General features: G+C 44.3%; 1 protein-coding gene across 2 annotated transcripts in view; it reads right to left on the bottom strand.

Annotated features, from left to right (window-relative positions):
* Nucleotides 1-2,855: 2,855 nt before the first annotated feature.
* The window catches only part of INSR (insulin receptor), a 65,336-nt gene continuing 49,050 nt past the window's right edge, over nucleotides 2,856-19,141 (bottom strand). For both annotated transcript variants that reach the window (XM_049809434.1, XM_049809435.1), the window contains 11 exons: nucleotides 14,831-15,102; nucleotides 14,477-14,619; nucleotides 13,645-13,804; nucleotides 13,223-13,322; nucleotides 12,891-12,958; nucleotides 12,447-12,676; nucleotides 11,992-12,102; nucleotides 11,754-11,913; nucleotides 10,795-10,924; nucleotides 10,427-10,561; nucleotides 2,856-8,754 (listed from right to left, as the gene is read on the bottom strand). In XM_049809434.1, the coding sequence (XP_049665391.1) occupies nucleotides 8,400-8,754; nucleotides 10,427-10,561; nucleotides 10,795-10,924; nucleotides 11,754-11,913; nucleotides 11,992-12,102; nucleotides 12,447-12,676; nucleotides 12,891-12,958; nucleotides 13,223-13,322; nucleotides 13,645-13,804; nucleotides 14,477-14,619; nucleotides 14,831-15,102 (1,864 nt within the window). In that variant the 3' untranslated portion in view covers nucleotides 2,856-8,399. The remainder of the gene's footprint in view (nucleotides 8,755-10,426; nucleotides 10,562-10,794; nucleotides 10,925-11,753; nucleotides 11,914-11,991; nucleotides 12,103-12,446; nucleotides 12,677-12,890; nucleotides 12,959-13,222; nucleotides 13,323-13,644; nucleotides 13,805-14,476; nucleotides 14,620-14,830; nucleotides 15,103-19,141) is intronic.

Below are 19,141 nucleotides of genomic sequence, written 5' to 3'. Positions count from 1 at the left end.
AGCAAAGAGGAATTAAGGTTTAATTTCTCTGAAGTCCACGAGAGCTCGATTAGTATCAGAGATTGGGGCTGCTCCTAAATACCAGGCAGCTGCTCCAGCTGACGGGCTGGTGAGTTGTCCTCAGCTCGAATGAGGGCAAGATTTTCTCCTCCTGCCCGGTGCCTGACACGGTTTGGGGGTTACCGAAGCGAAGCCGTGGAGGCAGCCTGGAAGAGCGATGAGGGATGATGGCACGAGGGCTGACCGAGCCTCAGCAGCCTCTCCACAGCATCCCAGAGAGCCCAGCGGGCAGCAAACCTCCCGCGACAGCAAGTTCAAGTTTTGTGGCTTTACTTAATTTTGCGTTTTAGGATCCCCAGAGAGCAAGCATGTGCCAGAAGAGGCAACTCCAAAACATCTTAAAATTCCAGTTTGTATCTCATCCCTCTCATCGTAAGAGAATTCCAGATGGGCTTAAAAAAGGGCTGAAGTCCAGGTGAGCTCCTTGGTGTGCCCAAAACCAGCCTTGGGGCGGTGGGCAGAGCAGGGCCAGCTCTGCTAGTCTTGTCCAGTCCCATGTTCAGAGGCACTAGGTGGCATCAGCACTGCACGCTTTCTGTTCAGCCAGGAACACCATCTCCCTCCCAGCCCTGGGCTGAGGTGGCTGAAGAAACAGTTACTGGAATTTGGCAGGGGCAGGGGCGAGGAGTGTGGCGAGGATTCGCCTTGACCCCTCTGAAAAAGCAGCACTTCTTGCAAAAAGAAAATCACGCTGCTTGCTTTTATAGCAATTCATTGTATGAGTGTCAAACGACATCCCCGAGTCCTCCCAAGGGGCAGGTCGGAGAGCAGAGCTCCACGCAGGTCCAAAACCAGTCCCGAACTGCACGGTACCATGTACAGGTCGGGCAGGGAAAGACCATCAATTGCCAGGATGGAGGCGTGAAGAGCCAGGGCTACAGCGCAGGCTGTCAGCCGGCGAGCTGGGCAAATCGTGCTGTGGCTGCGCCAGAGCCATGCGGAAGAAGGAAACATTAAGGCAAAACTATTAATTCCACCAGCTGCAGTGCTGCACCATCCTGCCCGGCCATCAGCCCCCACGAGGAGCGTCCATCGGCAGCAGCTCCCGCGCACGACGTGGCTGGGGAAGGGGCTGCTCCTGCAGACACGGCTGGTGGCAATCCCAAGGCTACGAGGAACAGCGCAACGCTGACCGATTTTGCTGAATGGAAGGAAAGCAGGATATCTTAACCGAGCGGCTAAATACAGCAAGAGGAAAAATAGCAAGGGTCAGTTCCCCCACCTCGTTGGTGCGGCTGATCGGGAAGGAAATCTCGCCTCTGGTGAAACAAAACATTTAAGTTAGAAAGATTTTACACTTCCAGGGTGGCCTGCTGCAGAGCAGACGGTGAGACGGTTCCCGGTGCAAGCTTGGTTACAGCTGCTCAGCTGCAGGACAGGGATGAAGCAGATCCTCAGACTTTTAATTTTTTTAAAAAACTGCCTACAGGGAAGGAAGCCTGGGTCCGTGCATGTGGAAATAACAGAATTACATTACAGAGAAGCAGCTCTTGGTGTTTCAGGCAGAAGGAATCCCTTTACCAATGTTTACCCGATGGCATCGGGCTGCCGAGAGCCCCACGGTGAGGACACAGCCCAGTGCGGATCGCCCAAGCCAGCAGGCAGAGGAGTTAAACTGGCTTCAGACCACAAGCCTATAATTGGCAGATTGGTTTTTTTTTTCTTAACACCATTCATTTTGCAACTGAAAGTATTGCTTAGTCCAAGATACGAATTTAGTGCTTTCTCTGTGGTAAAGCAGCATTCAGTGCTGCACAGACAGCAGACACAAAATGAACAGAGTTATTCTTGGATAATTTATTCAGAATTTTAATATAAACAGTTAATTGTTCAATATTCTGACACACAGCAAGATTTTTTTTTTCTTAATATTCAAAGGTATTTTCTGTACATGTTACTGCTTGGCTCATATAAGAAAACATTGAAAAAAATAAATCAAGGGGCAAGGTTTTTCTTCCTTTTTAAAAAAAAAATCATGGCACATTGGATCCTTTATTTCAAACAAGAGGTATCTGCAATACTATTTGTATTCTGGAACCTTAGATATGCAGAGAGAAAGGTGGGAGCAGCAAGATTAAACAGAAAAAAAAGAAAAAAAAAAAGACTTCACAGAACATTGCTTAACACATAACTGAAACTGCCTTTAGTTTATTTAAGTGCAAGCAGAAAGCATTTGCTTTTTGGCTGTGTTTGATAAAGCCGATGTCCAGTACCCCCATCCATGCAGGTCTTCAAACACAAACCAGTATTGATACTCCAAGAATAAAACCATTCCCCAAACTAAAGCGAAAGGAAACGCCTTTCCTTTTTAAATAACATTCTGTCTTTTCAGATTTAGAAGTGGCTTTTCTAAAATTCTCCCTCAGCCAGTTTTCATGGGACTCGGCTATGGGAGAAGTATTCGGGAACTAAGATGGCGGAATGGATGCTGCTGGGAGAACCTGGATTAACAGAAGCGCTTTGGTAGGTATCAAGTCCAGCTCCAATCTCTTAGGTAATTAGTCCTGAGCTCAAGCTTTACTGGTGATGCTCGGACTGAAGAGGGGCTGGGACTCAGCTAAGCGAGCGCATCTGTGCCCACATTTAAACTCCACGGATGGTTCCTCTTTAGCTGCCAGAACTATCCCAAGTCCTCCCAGCCGGCTGGACCCTGCTCCCACAGGGACTTTTTCTGGACTGAGAAAAAGAAACTATTTAGTACCATTGGTTGGAACACTGGACTCGGAACAACATACAACTACCGCAAACATAATTTCTTGCCGATTGCAAAGCTGTTGGCAAAAAAATAACACCACTGCAGGAGTTAATACCAACTTTATTATACAATATTTAAAAAGTTATTTCTCTACCTGTCCCCTTATAGCTTGCATTGTGCTGCAGTTAATTTGCTGAAACTGCAAGAATAAGTGCTTACTTCCGAGAAGGACAAGCAATTTCATTTTAAAAAGAAATACACATTTAATGACAGCAGATTTGCTAAAAATGGTAGCTTTAGAATTGCTTTTGAACAGTCAGGTTCCTCCAAAAGTCAATTGTATGATAGGCTTCACTCTTGTGATGCTCGTAACAAGGCAAGCCGGAACAGAACAGGTTGAACATGTTAATGCTCTTACACCAACATTCACATACAGAATCCAAGCAGAGTTAACGCAGAGCCAAGCAGAAGGTAATAAAAAGGCCAAATTCAATTAAGTTCATACAAATACCAAACTAATCTTATTTTGAATTTCATGTATTTCTGAAGTAACCATTTCTTGATTCCAATCCATTCAACAGCTCCTTTCCCTGGACCACGCGCACAGGAAAACTACGAGGGGCATCGGCTGTTTGGCGGAGGTGAAGGGGTTCCTGCCGTGGCCGTGCCTGCGCGTCTCCCCACGGCGGCGGGCAGCTTCGAGGGAGGCTGGGACACTGCGAGAGGATCAGAGGGTTTATCTGCAGTTTCTTGCTCACTCCAGGCTCTGAACCGATCTCACATGGATCACGGGAGCACCTAGCACAGCCTTGAGAGTAAGGTATTTATGGCACAAAGATATTTTACTTTCTGACTTGTAAAACAAGGTTCCAGTCTCAGTATCAGGAATCGCTGCTCGCAGTGAAGGGCCCGGAGTACCTCAGGGTCCGTCTTCGTATCGCAGCGACGTCAAGAGGGAACTTGATCGCCTCTCTCCCTCCCCTAAAACGGAGGCTCAAGAATAACCGACACAGCACCCTTCTTGCTCCTGTCTTCTAGTTGCCTTCATCATAGTTAGGTCAATAACACAATAAGTGACTTTTGAGATTTTTCCAAAGAGATACCAACATTATATGCAACATACTAAAATTAAGCAAAGTGTCCCATCGCTATAATACAAATTTAGAAGGAAAGAGATACACTACCCATAAATTAAGAGTACCCTTTAGCAACCTAAAAGCAGCCTCTTCCATACCAACACAGCTGCTTTACGATCAACAGAATATATCCTCCTTGCAGCGTGGTCTAGTTCCTATCACCTTTCCCAACCCAGTGCTGGCACAGAGTTTATGTTATTAGCTCTTCTATTTTACAACACAATAGAGTATTTACAAGCAGCCAAGAAAGACACGTTTCTAACCTAGCAGCCAAGCTTTGCGATGCTGCACTGTACTGCAAGAGAAGTACCAGATTTGCAAGAGGCGTTCAGGAAGTGGCAATTGAATTTAACGTGCAAACGCTTCTGAGAAACCTCTCCAGTCTCACGCTTCAAACATTTGCTCAGTGAAAACACAGCAGAGTGCAGAAAGCTGTTTCTTATACCTCCTGCTTCACCAGCTTTTGAGATAGTGAAGTTCTGGCTGGTTGCTGGTACCCTCCCTGTCCCCAGACCGTGCACAGGAGGCTACAGCTGCTCCTGAACAGGTTGAAGAGTCTGTCCTGCTGCCCTGGGCTGCGAGCGGGAAGTTCTCTGCCCACAAAGGGCAGGACCCAACCCTCCAACAAATACCACCTCAAGGAAAGAAAGAGTTTCCCACCTGCCGGTCACGGTTGCCCTCCTCCAGCCATTCTACCTGCTTTCCTGCGCTATCACCTGCCTCCTCCTCAGCAGCAGCAGTGAGGGCTCGTGCTTCTGCTGCAGCTGAGGTATTCTCACCCCAACACGGGGCTCGTCGGAGCGAAGAGCAGCAGCTACCCCGACGAAGGCACAGCACCTGCTTGCACAGCACGCCTTTCTGGGCAGGAGTCCTTTGCAACACCTCGCGTAGAGAAGGTTTCATTTAACACGTGCGATCTCAACTTGTACGCAAGCCCCGGTGTCTCCGAACAGGTATCCGTGAGATCCAAGTGAGGGACTTCGGCATCCCCAGGGCGAGGATCTTCCAACAATAGAGACCAAAGTGTCAGCTACAGGCTGAGAGTAAAGGATTTTCCAGGAGTGAGAGCTGGGCTTTATGGGTGATATTCATTTCTTCTTCCTAATTCTATAGACAAGTGCATGTAATCTTTAACAGCCACGAGTGGCAACCACTAGTGTTATTTTTTTGTTTTTAAAAAGGGGGAAAAATGATATCCTCACCACGAGTACCATACGCCTTTCCTCACCCTTGGCACAATGTAGAAAGGATGACTGGAATAATCTTTACACACAGTACTGGGTATAAACAACTGCTCTGTGTGGTGCAGAGTGAAGATGACAATATAAGCCATGTGAATGGACTGCCTGTCCACAAAGCAAAACACGTATTCCCTTGTTCGGTGAACTGAGTGTTGCAAGTCATGTGTACTCAGAGGGCCAACCAATATCAACTAAATTTAAAAGCCAGACCCAATACAAGGTTCCAATGGTTGTTTATAGAAAGATCTTCTATTCCCACAGTTAGGATCACTGCAATTTAAAATGTTATCAAAACAAGGACATGCTGGGAAAGGTTTATTTCAGGAGGTCACATCCTACCGGCAGGACTCCGGATTACCTGTCTGTAGCGAGAAGGGCGGTGACCAAGACACCCTGATCCAACTCCAACAATGAGGGCTGGTCACAATCCCTGCTCCACGCTGGCAAATACTGCTCCAGGAGCAAGCAGTCTATTCCTTTTAGGTCATTAAGTTCACTAAAGTCCAAATATTTGAATGGCTATTTTGTTGTTTTTTTGTTGGGTTTTTTTTTTAATCACAACAGAACTAAGAGGATGATATCAGAATATCAGATCCAAATTTGTAAATTGATTCCTTTGGTCACTACTGCTCAGATTAGCGATAAACAGTGACGAGCCATTCTGCTACCCATTCCCTTCGGTGAATGGTCCCTAGTATTGGAATCAGCTGATATTGATTTTCCCTGATCCACAATAGGTCCAGACCAGAATATTTAAACAGGTTTAGAGGTGCGTAGTATTAAAAATATCCTTAAGAAACACTGAGGTAGACTGCACCAGAACAGGACAAAAATAATCCCACCACATCCACCTGCCAAGATTTTACGGATACAAATTTACATGTTCTGTGTGTTTAAGAAAACAAATTGTTTGTTGTTTTTTTTTTTTTTTTTTTTTTTTACAGTGTTTTATATATTAAAATAAATAAAAAATTCTAATAAGAAAAACTTCTCTTCCTTAGAAAAGTGTGAGAATATGTCTTCTTTCCTGCAGTGTAGTATAGAGCTGCTAAACAGTTACTACTTTGTAAAGCAGAAGAAATGTAAACGAGGCCTTTTGAAATCAAAGGTTCTTACCCAAGTCTGGACTGTATATCTTTCATCTAACTTTGCAAGCCACCTGTACCCTCCACCTTTGTCCGAACCGACCAGATTCCACCAGCACAAAGGCCCGACAGCCCGTGGTGGTGCACAGAGTCCGTCGGCCTCCCCTGATGTTGCACCGACCGGTTTAGCTATGGCGTGGCTGAGGGGAGCGGGCTCGGAGAGGCGCTTCCCTACCGAATCCAGCTCCTTTCATTCGGTTACAGGGAGAAAGCAGCAGCACCGCCCGGGCTGGAATAAAAAGCCATGCACCAGCTTGGCGTCCCCTCTCCAACCGAGTCAGGAGAACGTTGTTTTCTCCTGGCAGAGAGCACAAACCGGCTCCTGGACGAGAAGCGGAGGACTGAGCATCTCTCTCCCCTTTTAAGGCCACCTCCTGTATGACAAGGGGCTGCAACTTCGCTCATCTTCATTTCTTGCTTTAGCACTTCTCCCTGCCAGCACGCTCCCTCATCACTACGAGACACGTTTAGTTTCACAATTATTTTCTAACATCTTATGCTAATCAGATCTGTCTTTTATGCAAACAGCAGCAAAACAAAGCACAGTCCAGGAGACAAAAGCTGACATCCCGAAGAGCTGAAAGCAGTGGCTAACGCACACACGCGTCCTGGGAAGTCTGCAGGACGCAGCGCAGGTTATCTTGGGAAAAACACGGAAGGCCTGCAGGCAGCATGAGGCCAGACGCCTGAGCAGCAGCAGACAGGCGGCGGGTAGCTAACCACAGTCACGTTCAGCTTCTGCTTCACGTGCAGAGCGAAGAGCGTTGTGCTCTCCCCCCTTTAGATTGGCTTTAGTGTCTCTTTTTTCAGTTCAAGTTCTTGCTCGTCCTCGCTTGCCAGCTGCTTCCGCGGCACAGCACGCACAGAAGGCAAAGCAAGGGACGTGGGGGCGAAGGAATAGCAGGACTTCGGACCGGGATGTTTGGGTGTCCTTCGGCCCCCAAGAACCAAGTGAAGTCTCAACTACTTTATCTCAGGGCTTCAACTGGAGCCAGCTGACTGCATTGTATAAATCATGAAACTGTATTATAAAGCCTTGTCAAGTATAAACTTAACATGTGCTTCACAGCTCCTAAAAGGGTAATCGGCTAAAATTAGTTCATTCTGAAATCTTTGGACCACTTTAAGACCAAACAATCCCCCAAATTCTCCCCTCCCCGAAAAGGATCATAAACAGTCAATAATTTATATGAAGTTAAAAGTTAAACTAAAGACATTTTTAAATATGTTACAACAAACAATATATATACTCAATGCTGTAAGGACAGAAAACTCCGTATCTCAGGTCAGGGGACTCCTACTTCGTTTGGTCTTGAAAGTACCCACAAATCTCAGATTTCTGCTCCTTTGGCTCCCAGCACATTTTCCTCATTTGTTAATGAGAGAAAACCTACTCCCAAGAGTCCTTAGTATAAAAATAATCTGTTTAGGATTCAGTCACTCCAGGGAAATGGGAAAAAAAGATAAGTACACACTTCCGAGAAGAGGAAAGCTTCTGTGAGAACATACAAAACTTATGTACAAAAAAAAGAAGTGTATATTTTGCTATACATATACACCCCACATATATATACTGCACACACACACACACACACACACGCACGCACCCCTGGGATTTAACCCATTTAAAAAGTATGAAAGCAGCAGCTATTGGTCAATCTGAGGATCTGGCGCGTCCGACTGATGTGTTGAATCCTTCAGCTCTAGTGAAAAGTATGCCTGAAAGCCTGGAATTCTACTGGAAATGCTTTTGTCCTGCAGAAGTTTTGTTCCGCACCGTTAACGCTGTAGCTCAGATACCAGCAAATTTCACGTCTTTTGTTGGCAAACGTGGATGCTCCTCCTTCGGTTTAACTTACACGGTCGCTTCCTGTTTTGAAACCATGGTTACAGAAAGGACAGCAGCCATGGAAACCTCTTCCATTTATGTTCACAGATAAGTCCACTGACAACCAGTCAACTTGGCAAAAAAAAAAAAAAAGAAAAAATTATTAATCATAAGATGATTACAAATCTGAAGAGTTTGTAGATGTGTGTCATACACTGTGGCAGCAATAACAACAGTCCTGAGATTTGTGGAGGGGAAAAAAGCAGACACAACCCTTGGGCCAAACAGGAAGCGTTAGGAAGGACTTGACCTGGGCATGGAAAGAATCCGCCCATTTTTCTTGCCACCGTTCATGTGAGTGTAAGGTATGTGCTCTTCGTAGTTCCCCTTGAGAGCCATGGAGGGTCCATTGTCCCTTCCCAGGACTTTGTCCCTCTGCGAGTACGAGGAGGGATCGAGGGGAATGCTCTCCATGTTCTCAAAGTCCATCTCGTACTCCTCTGTTTCCAGAGGTTTGTTCTCCTCACTGTAGAAGAACGAGACCTCGTGGAAGCTGGGGTGCAAGTCCTCCTTCAGCATCTCGATGATCTCGATGAAGCTGGGGCGCATTTTAGGGTTGTACTGCCAACACATCTGCATCAGGCTGTGCCTAGATCAGGACAAACAAGAGTCAGGGGTAGGAAGAAACAGTTTCACGTAGGCAGGGCTGGCACAGACCAAGACTGGTATCTGTGTCAGACCACACACACTACTCCTCTGACACTCCAACTGAGTTGTTTGTTCTCTTTCCAGTCTCCATATTTGCCTGTAGATCCTGACGCTCCTCTTTCTCTATTTCTGTCTAGATCAAAAATTCCTTCCAATTCCTTCAATTGTTCTTAACTCGGCTTCCGAAGGAAACAGGGCTGCGGTTCACATACCCTGTGTATGCGCGCATGCACTTATAGCCAGGTCACAATTTTTTAATTAATTCAATTTTAATTTCAGCTCAGCCTGAAAAATAACAAAGCTCCTAAAACTTCAAGGAAAATAGGAGACTGTGTAGAGGACAGAGGTCCTGTAAACATCCCACCCAAAAGAAAGGCTGCGGCAAGAGGTCATATGTTATCAGACACCATGGAGAAAGAACTTAAAAGTACAAATAAAGTTTCAAACTGGAGTTTGTAACTGGTCATGAGACACAAATGTCCAGGACAGCAGGCTTTTTTCATAAGGATACTCACAAAGCATGTTTATTTTTTGACTCTGGAAGTGCTGTTTTGGCCAGAAGTGGGCTGGGTTAAGAGGTTACCAGAATTGGCGAGTTACCATCTGCGTTCCCTTTTCCAGCCAGGGCTCATTCTCCTCACTGCTGCACACTGCTTCAGCAGGGGCTCCTTACACCCATGAAAACGCCCTAGCTCACGTTAAACACTTAATAACGGGATTTTTTTAATTACTCTGAGAGAAGCAGCTTAGGGAGCATCTGGGTATGCAGCCGTGCTGGCAGACCTGGGGACGCAGTAACCTCCAGACAGCAAACGTCACGAGCAGCTGCAGAGAATAACCCTTAACCCCGGCGCAGGAGAATGTCTGGCTTCAGTTTATAATCTCTGCGAGGTGTTTTTCACTGTCTTCACGCAGTGCCCTCTTTTCTCCCTAACCTTGCAGGCAGCCTAGCCTTGTACTTTAAGTGGGGCAATGAGTCTGCAACAGAAATGAAAAGACCTCGGACATGATAAACAGCTCTTGGCTCAGCACAGTGTTCTGCTGCCTCTCTCTCCTAATTAGCCGTAAATTGGATTTTTGAAAATCAGTGGTAAAAAGTTGCTGTTATTCTCAAGACTACACAGTATAGAGAGATGAATTACAGAAAACCTCAGCAGACCTGGGATTAACAAGCTGCTCTCCAGCCTCTGTAGCCACGTGGATGCAGATGGTGGCCAGGCCTTGCCACGTGACATAAGCCAACAGCCATCTACTAGTTTGTAGTGGAGGAAAAGCATTTTATTTGGGCCCATTGATACAGCGCTTATTTGTATTCTAAGCTTTTCCTGTGCTTTGTCCTTCCTTCTCTTGAGTCTATACTTACAATGTAAGGTCCAGGGTGGTTTAGCTTCCCTTCTAGTGAAATAGGCTGGCTCAGGGCTCTAGCTTTAATTCCTGGATCACTAAGCATGATGCATCAGCTGAATTTCTGAGAGAGGTGGCTCACTAAAGTCTGTTTTGTTCCTCTCCAACAGAGAAGGCATCAAGAGGTGCCACATGTGGGGCCACCTTTGTTGGCCACACTTCAGTTGCAGAGTGCAGCTTGGTCGATTGTCCCCTGCTTTACTACTTACAGCCTCTCCGGGCAGTTGTCCGGCTGATCCAGGTATCCTCCATCCATTACAAACTTTAGCACCTGTTCATTGGAGAGTCCCTGGTATGGCTGCTCTGCTAAACTGCTTATTTCCCAAAGGACAACACCAAATGACCTAAGAAAGAGAGAATGGTGAGGATAAAACATTCTGGAGATCCACAAGCGACAGTCTTATTTTGGAGAACACATACTTTAAAAGAACACGACTATATTTTTAAGAAAAGGGTTTCAAAACAATGTTTCTGTTTTGTCTGTACCCTGAAGAAGTCAGTAACTCACAATTTAAACTACGTGTGTTAAAACAGTGAGCTCTTGAGCTGGAATCTAGGATTGCAGAGTACAACTTACCACACATCAGAATAAGCAGTGAAAACACCATCCTTTAATGATTCGGGTGCCATCCACCGCACAGGCAGCAGTCCTTTGCCTCCTTTACGATAATAATCCGTCTCATAGATATCTCTGGTCATGCCAAAGTCTGAGAAAAGCAATTGGGATGTGTTAAGTGTTTCTCCTTCCATGCTACTTTCACTGTGCAACATCTCCAGATGAATGTTCCTTCCTTTGACGCCAGGCTATTTTCATACACCCAGTAAGCCTCCTATGGCCCAACTTGCAGTCATTTGTTACCTTATGATTAACATTCAAAACATTTTCCTTTTCCCTGCATTTTTTCTGCAGAGCTGTGGTAGAGACTCCAGAGTTAAAATTTTTAGTGACAGCTTTTATTCTAAACATTATTTTTATTCACCTTCTTTAAGTAAAACAGAGGTCTCCTTGCCCTGAAATCCCACTGCCTTGGCTTTAAGTCCAAAGAGGTCTGAAAAACCACCATGCTGTGGGGTTTTGGTTTATTTTTAAATGTTCTATTTACTTATTTCTAAAAAGGTTTGGATTAAGAACTGGTTCTTGTGGAAGATAAATGACTTTTAAAAGGCACCTGACCTAATGACAGGATTATCAACACTTGGTTTGTTGTACCGAACACCTTCTTTGTCATAATTCTCATGAAAGCAAAGAACAGTGAGATAACCCTACGCAGCTTGGGCTGGAAAGGCAATAAACTTTTTAGATAGAGGTTTGAGAATAGAGAAGGTGAGAAAAGCTGCTCTGGTTCTAAAGGAAATTATTTCTTACTAAAGTCCATAGAATTCTTTCACAGGGAAGAAAAAGAGGAAAGTTTGCTGCTTTTCCAAAGGTAGCCAGTGAAAATCACCTGTGTTTGCCACATTGGTCTTGGGCTTCCTGTATTTGCCTTTACAACAAATACGACCCACAGAATTATCTTCTGATCAAACATGACATACCTCCGATTTTTACAGTGAAGTCTTCTGCAACCATACAGTTACGAGCCGCAAGATCTCTGTGAACAAATTTTTTAGCATTCAGATAGGCCATGCCATCAGCAATCTCTGCAGCCATCTGGATCATTTCTCTCAGTGTTGGTGGCGGACGACCAGGGTTATTCTACAATAAATAAAGAAGTATTAAAAACCAAATTAAGTTACCCTGTTGCACAACAGACTCCCTCTCTCCTGTCTTTACCTCAGCATCAGGTCTTAAAGAGCGAAGGTAACTTTTCAAATCTCCATGTGCCATTAACTCCATGACCACCAGAGTAGGTTGCCCTTTTGAGACCACCCCAAGGAGGCGAACCTGGAAAATAAGCGAGAAATGCCCTCAAGGTTGTGTCCAAACACACTGGGCAAAGCCCAGCTATGAAAAGAGGGGGTTGTAGCAAATCCAACACCCCCCCAAAAAAGAGCTCAGAACAGCGCAACAAAGCATCACGCTTAGAAATTCTGAAAGAGCAAAAGTGAAATGACGCAGGCAGATGTGTTTTATGAAATGTGACATGGAAAGATCCCAGCTCTTTTTGATCAACTGCCTCTGCAGATGGGCTGCTTTTGTAAGCTGAACGTTAAGCTTTGAAAGCGCTAAAGAACTGTTAGTTATATGATGGGACTTGCTAATCATCTGAGGCACCCAGTGATGCTTACCACATGATGGCAGCTGAATCCTTTCATCACAGAAGCTTCATTTAAGAACTCGATGCGCTCACGAAGGCTGGCTGATTCGTTAACAGTTTTCACAGCCACTCGAGTCTCCGGCTCTCCCTTCACTATGTCCTTGGCGATTCCTTCGTACACCATGCCGAAGGAGCCCTGTCCCAGCTCTCGGAGGAGAGTGATCTTGTCTCGTGGAACCTCCCATTCGTCGGGAACATAGACTGTTGAGCAGAGGGAAACATTCCTGAATTGAGCAAGTACCTTTTCAAATACACTTCTGTACCAGCCTTGTATACCACTGCCGCAGGATACTATGGATATACGTTTAAAAGAAAGACTAAAACTCCAGAAAGACAATGCCAATCCCTTACTGCTGCACTGTCTGGATGCCTACACAAGAAATAAGTCACTGAAGAAAGCCCTCATTGTTCTCACCATCACTGGCGCTGAGATATTCAGGGTTAGAGGATGCATAGAGGGGTCCAGTTGGTCCTTCAGTTTGTCTGGAAGAGACACACAAATTCTTCCATCACATTTGCAGCCTTTGACACATCAGAACTGAAGGCAGTTTGATTAATTCCCAAAGCACGCAGCAAATACAAACTACCCCAATTTCCAAAGGCAGAAAATATTTCCTAAACTAAATTAATGTTGTAATCATTATCTAAATTAGAAAATAAACACAAACTTGCTCCCAACAAATAAACAAAACCTTTAGATATAAGTTCTTGCTTGTCCTGGTGAAAACAACATAGAATTGCACTCACCTCTTTTTCACAAGCACGTAAGCAGCTCCAATAATTCCAGCAATTATTATGGCAAAAATAATCGGAACAATTATAACAGCAATATTAGGCTGAGCATTCACTAAAGAGAAAGAGAGAGTTGGAGGTATTACACAGGTCCAAAATTCCAGTCTTTTCCTCAATAAAATCTCCCTCTTGAATAAATTGGAACAAACATGAAACTAGAGGCTATTTCAGATACAGAATGTGGGGCTGGTCAGACTGAGAACTCATGAAGAAAAGCCACACATTTCTACGTAATTTCAGTTTCTTGAAAGTAGATGTATTGGTAAATATTTTATGACCCTCTACAGATCACTGTGCACTGCTTACTAAACACCCATCTTCCAAAAATAACCTGTGTTTCCATCAGGAATTAAATGTTGAAAATAAAATGAACTCACAATAATCGGCCACATAAAAATAGGTAGGTTCTGTCCATGAGCCATTTCCAGCCAGTGATGTAGCTCTTATACGGACACTGTAGTTTCCAGGCTGCAGTCCACGGAGTTTACAGCCCTGCTCGCTGGCAAAATGCTTACGGGAAACGCAGTAGTGTGCTTCCTGCGGGAGGAGGGAAGAGGAAGGCTGTGTTACGCTACCTCTGCAACAACCCAGAGCTCTGTAACAGCATACTAGGATTTCTACCTCGCCTCCTTGTCTGGCAAATGTACACAAATAGGGCTTTCACACGCTCAGGTCTTTTCCAATATAGTGGTTTGTCCTGGATTTGCATTTTACAGTTTAGTAGTTCAGATTACAGAGAGCGTATGCCATTTGCTGTACTAGACCTCAGCCCTGAAATCTGACCTGGGCTGGCAAGCCCTCCTACCCACACGGTACTGGCACTCTGCACAGGCAGCAGGGCTGCCCACAAGCTCTCTGGCTGCTCAACACTTTCTTAATTTCTTTAAGCAACTTAAATTTAGATGTATGGTGTCTGTCCTGCTGTGAAATAAAATTCTTAAAAACCTCCATGCAGAAAGTTGGCAAATTAGATAAGCTTATTTATCTAGGCACCATAGAGGCAGATTTTTATTTCTCGATGGCGCCCCAGACAGACTTCCACAGGATACAAATTCACTAGTAAAGTTTTGCGTCACATTGGTTCATGCACAAGGAAACCAGACAGAACGCCATATGCACAAGGACTATTAAAGACTAAACAGCCCTCGACTCCCATGCAGAGCTACTTCTCCAAACGTGCTGTGTTGAGGGACAAGCAGAAATTCTCACCTCTGTCTCTCCAAGACGTCCGTAATTCACTTCATACAGCACAATAAGACCATTTGGCTCCTTTGGTTCTTGCCACTTCAAATGCACGGTATTTTTTTCAACCAGTTCATGGGTAACTGGACCAACGATGTCATCAGCCTTAGCTAGAACCAAGTTCATGATTAATAATAGTTTTATTTCATGTCTTTGGCAAAATTCAAAACTGTCAACGCTTCATCCATCATCCTTTCCTATCAGGACATAAAGATAGCACCAGTCCTACACGATGTATCAGTACTGCAGCTGGCTCCCATAGAAAAAGCAGCATTCTGAGAACAGTCATCAACCCAAAGCAAAGCTCAGGAAGATTATTACCTTCTGGCATGGTTCTGGCACTGACGTAAGCTGCAACACTGCATCGGGATTCCTGAGCATCATGGTTACAAGCGTGGAGCTCGATGCGATACCCGGTAAAATGCCGCAGGCCTGAGATAACCAAGGACTCCTTAGATTTAACTTTTTCAAAAGGTTTCTGTTCCTCTGCATTCTCGGGTGCTGCTGCAGAATTGTTTGGAGAGGATGAGATCGTGGGTATTACCACAGTGGCATTTGCCGCAAAGCCAAGGTCTCTTCGTTTTCTTGATGGTCTATTAAATAATAGAGGTTACAATGTTATTTGTTATATTCAGTGTAAACACATTAATTTGAAAAGGAAGAGTTAAAATGGGAGAGCTCAGGGTGCCACTGAAAACTCAAATTCAAGCCTCAAATTTGCAATTCAACAAAGAAATTCAGGGCTTCTCGATTTTATTTTTTTTAAACAAGTAATCTGTCTTACCCCCTGTAATGCATATAGCTTTTAAAAATTATCTATCTCTGAGACTCTCTCCCTGCACAACTTCATATATAGGGAAAAAAAAAAAAAAAAAGAATCCTAGTCTAAAGTATTTGCTTGAGAATTCAAGTTCTTCTAGATCCTCTCAGCTGAACACAACTTTACTAGGTTACCTCGTGGATGCCTTGTACAGTGTTGCAATGCTGTGGAGTTCTCCTCCTACACATCCTAGCTTTGAGCAAATGAGATCATATCACAGCCCCCAACTCTGATGACCTTAGAAGTGCCACATGTTCCAAGTATCATAAACTTACATTTATAAAGCATTAGACCAGTTTGACAGCTCATTGGAATACGTCTGCCACTCTGAGCCCTAAGGCTGAATCTAGATAGATAGATAATTTTAACCTTTTCCTGAGAGACCAAATCTATTATGTTCTTTTCAACAGATGCATTTTAAACTCACAGATTCAAATTACATATTAGTCATGCAGTTTTGTTAACCAAATATTGCCACTCAAATTATTGTACTTCAGTCTGAAAATCAATTTTTTTTCAGTTGTAAAAACAGAACCAGCAGTGTAATCCTGTCAGCTCCCCTGTTTGCAGGCAAGTGCTACTAGCCAACTTTAATGTCAAATTTTGTCAGTAAATAAACAGAATAAATTCAACAGAATTAAGAACAATTCACAAATTTAATTTTCTTGGAAATAAAAAGGAACATGTACCAAAACAAAACTGCTTGTTCTAACACTTTACGTCCTGCCACACATTTGCCACGAGGAATTCCAGATTGGGAACTACCCAACATGGTGAATCAGTAATGGTATTTATTTACACAAAAGGAATTAATGCGATTTGAAAATCGGACCATGTATTTTAAGGGGATGATAATCTTTTTTTGTGTGTGCATGTGTGTGCAGCTATTAAAGGGTACAAAGAGTGACCTGAACTGAACCCACACTTGAGGCATCTCCAGTCTCTAAAAATGTAACAAGCTGTTGAAGCAAATCTTTGCTGCTGAACTGAACTTTCCACTGCCACCCTCAGACTACCAGGCAAATGATTGGCCAACGACTACAACGGGAGATTGCGTAGACCAGGTCTTTGGCTGCAACCCCCAGCTCCAGTCCCTAGTGTTATTTCTCCTCCAATGGCAAATGCAGCCAGCTGGAAAGCAGATTTTAAAACTTCCTCAAACTAAACATCGGGTTGTACCCAACAACATAAGCATATTCATCCACCTGATAGAAAAAATGGGATGCCAAACGGCAGGTTCAGTAGAGCACATTCCAGTTTTTAGTTTTCTCTTTCCCCAATTACTAATTAACTCATTTTGGAGCTGCTGTTATCTCAGCTTATGCATTGTTCTGAACAGTGTCCCCTAACAATGGGGCAGAGTTCAGAGACCCAGGTCTGGGTCATGCCACCTCCCTCCTTTGGAAGGATTCTTTACAGTCAACCAGAACTTTGTTTGGACTTAAAAGCAAAGCTACACACCACTGTTTACAAAGTGTGGATTCAGCTGTTCCTCCTGTTTGAGAGAATTTTGTTTTTCACAAGTAAAACAGTAATTTGACCACTGATGCAACACAGAGTAAAACGCAAGAATAACTTCTCCCTTCTCAAGTAACAGAAAGCAAGAAAAACTTTTGAGGCTGTAAACCCCAATCTTCCAATATTTATTATCTCGGATTTGCAGCAATTTTCTTGCCAAATTCTCCGTATTTTCAGACATCTGATGTCTTCCCATAGTTGTTCCAGTGTAATTTTCATTATGGCCATTGCAGTAGCTCCAATGACTTTCCCTGTGAAATACTCGGACTCAGGTCCTTTCTCCTCCTACTGTCAGAGACGATCAGCGCGTGTGAGGTTCACAGAAGGATGGAAGTGACAGCTCATCACATGCATATGGCCTGTGCTGGGGGATTTTAAAAATGCCTTAGCTAGCTTAAACCAAGTTTTTCCATGCACCTGAAACTAGCCCAGAACAGCTGGCCTGTCTTCCCCCTTGTGCTGGTAAAAGCATTTATATATTTGTGTGCACAATTAATTGGATTGAACTGGGAAACTCAGGAAGAAAAAAGTTATTTTTAAAATGAGCCACTTCCCAGACCTTGTTCACTCTGTAACCCACTAATATTTGTAATGGCACAAGTGTGTGTGTGAGAGAGAGGATAGAGAGAAGAGTGAGACTGCTTCTTCTGCAGTAGTGATGGTGGAAAGCATACATTAAGTTACATCCTGAATAGCAGCCATTTAGTTTCCCTCTGCCTCTCAGGACTTTTATTCCTTTTGAAATCTTTCCACAGAATCATGGAGTGCTGGAAGGCACCTCTGGAGGTTGTCTGATGCGACGCCCCTGCTCAAAGCAGGGACAGCTAGAGCAGGTTGCTCAGGACCATGTCTGGTCAGGTTTTGAGTATCTCCAAGGATGGAGACTCCACAACCTCCCTGGGCAACCTGTTCCAGGGTGCAATCACCTATTTGCTCCGATCTGTGCAAAACTCGTTTCATTATAAGAGCAAATAACACAGGAAAGAAGAAACAAAGCATCAGCTTCTGATGGCCACTTTGTTCAGCTACAAAGGGAGGTTACAAAGCACGTGGTGTAAAGATACCAGCTAGCTCTGACTGGGAAGGTGGGAGTGGCAAGAGGCATTTAGAAACTTCATTTGCCTTGCCAGTGCCAGACCAATGAATCCACACGACTTGTGATAATATCTCCTAGAGTATCCAATCAACCGTGCACATGGGGAAGGAACAGCTTCTGTGATTTCCAGAGGGGTTCTGACCAAGTCAGGTGAGATCAGACCTGGACTAAGGCAGAGCATGGCAGGTCCACGGCAGAGCCTCGTACGGACTGGATAGTGCACAGGGATCAGATAGCTGGGAACAGGACAGGAGGAAAAACATGGCACATGGAAGACAAGAAGACAAGACATTGGGGGAGTAACTCAACTGCTCTGTCTTCTGCACCCGTGCCACTTCATATTCCCTGCTGGCCTCATCTGTGAGATTCCTCCCCGTGACTGGCAGAACGCTTCTTATCTCAAGGGAAGCCCACACAGTACCTCAAGAGAGGTCAATAAACTAGCGAGAGTCACACAGAAAGCACCTGAAGTAAAACACACTTCAACTTCACTTGCCAGGCTCTAGACAGGCCGCCCTATGAGCAGGCAATAGGCACAGTATTCACAGGAAAACTAATTCTAATTTACATTGTCATGGCCTGGAGCCTGTCAGAAGACAAGCAGGATGCACACCAGCAGGAAGGTATCTTTCCTGCTGACTTATAACAGCCAAAGGGGCTTTGTATTAAAAGGATCAGTTAGCCTAGGGAACTGGAGATTTCTTCCTTAGCAGGCTGACAAGGTGGCACATCCTGGTGATTGGTTTCTTCCTAAAATACATACCCCAGAAACTGGCCTGAGAAGCATCCTGGGCTGGCTGCACAACAAAATTGAAAAAAAGAAAAAAAAGAAAAAGAAAAAAAAAGAAAGAAATCAGATTGTCAGAATTGTCTGCCTACATCAAGAGGAGTTTGGCTTTTGTATGTGGCTGGGTTCTCCTCTGCTTTTGAATATGTTGTGTCCTGGCATCATTTTGCATGTTGAAACTTTCCCTTCTGAACAGCAGAAGAAACAGCAAAGAAACAGCAAAGGAGTGACGCTGCACAAGCTTCCAGGTGACAACTGCAGGCATCAAACCAGGCTCACAGAGAAGAGACACCATCTACTAATGCACTCAATAATGAAAACGTTCAGTGCAGTGACAGAACTTTTGTCAAGCAGCTGCAAATAAATGTTTATTAGCTAAGGGCAGTAAGCAGAGAATAAATTTAGAGCACA

Source organism: Accipiter gentilis, chromosome 8 (genome assembly GCF_929443795.1).
Source record: "Accipiter gentilis chromosome 8, bAccGen1.1, whole genome shotgun sequence".
Classification (NCBI taxonomy): domain Eukaryota; kingdom Metazoa; phylum Chordata; class Aves; order Accipitriformes; family Accipitridae; genus Astur; species Astur gentilis.
Note: the sequence above shows the minus strand (reverse complement) of the source record. Positions and strands in the feature narration are given on the sequence as shown.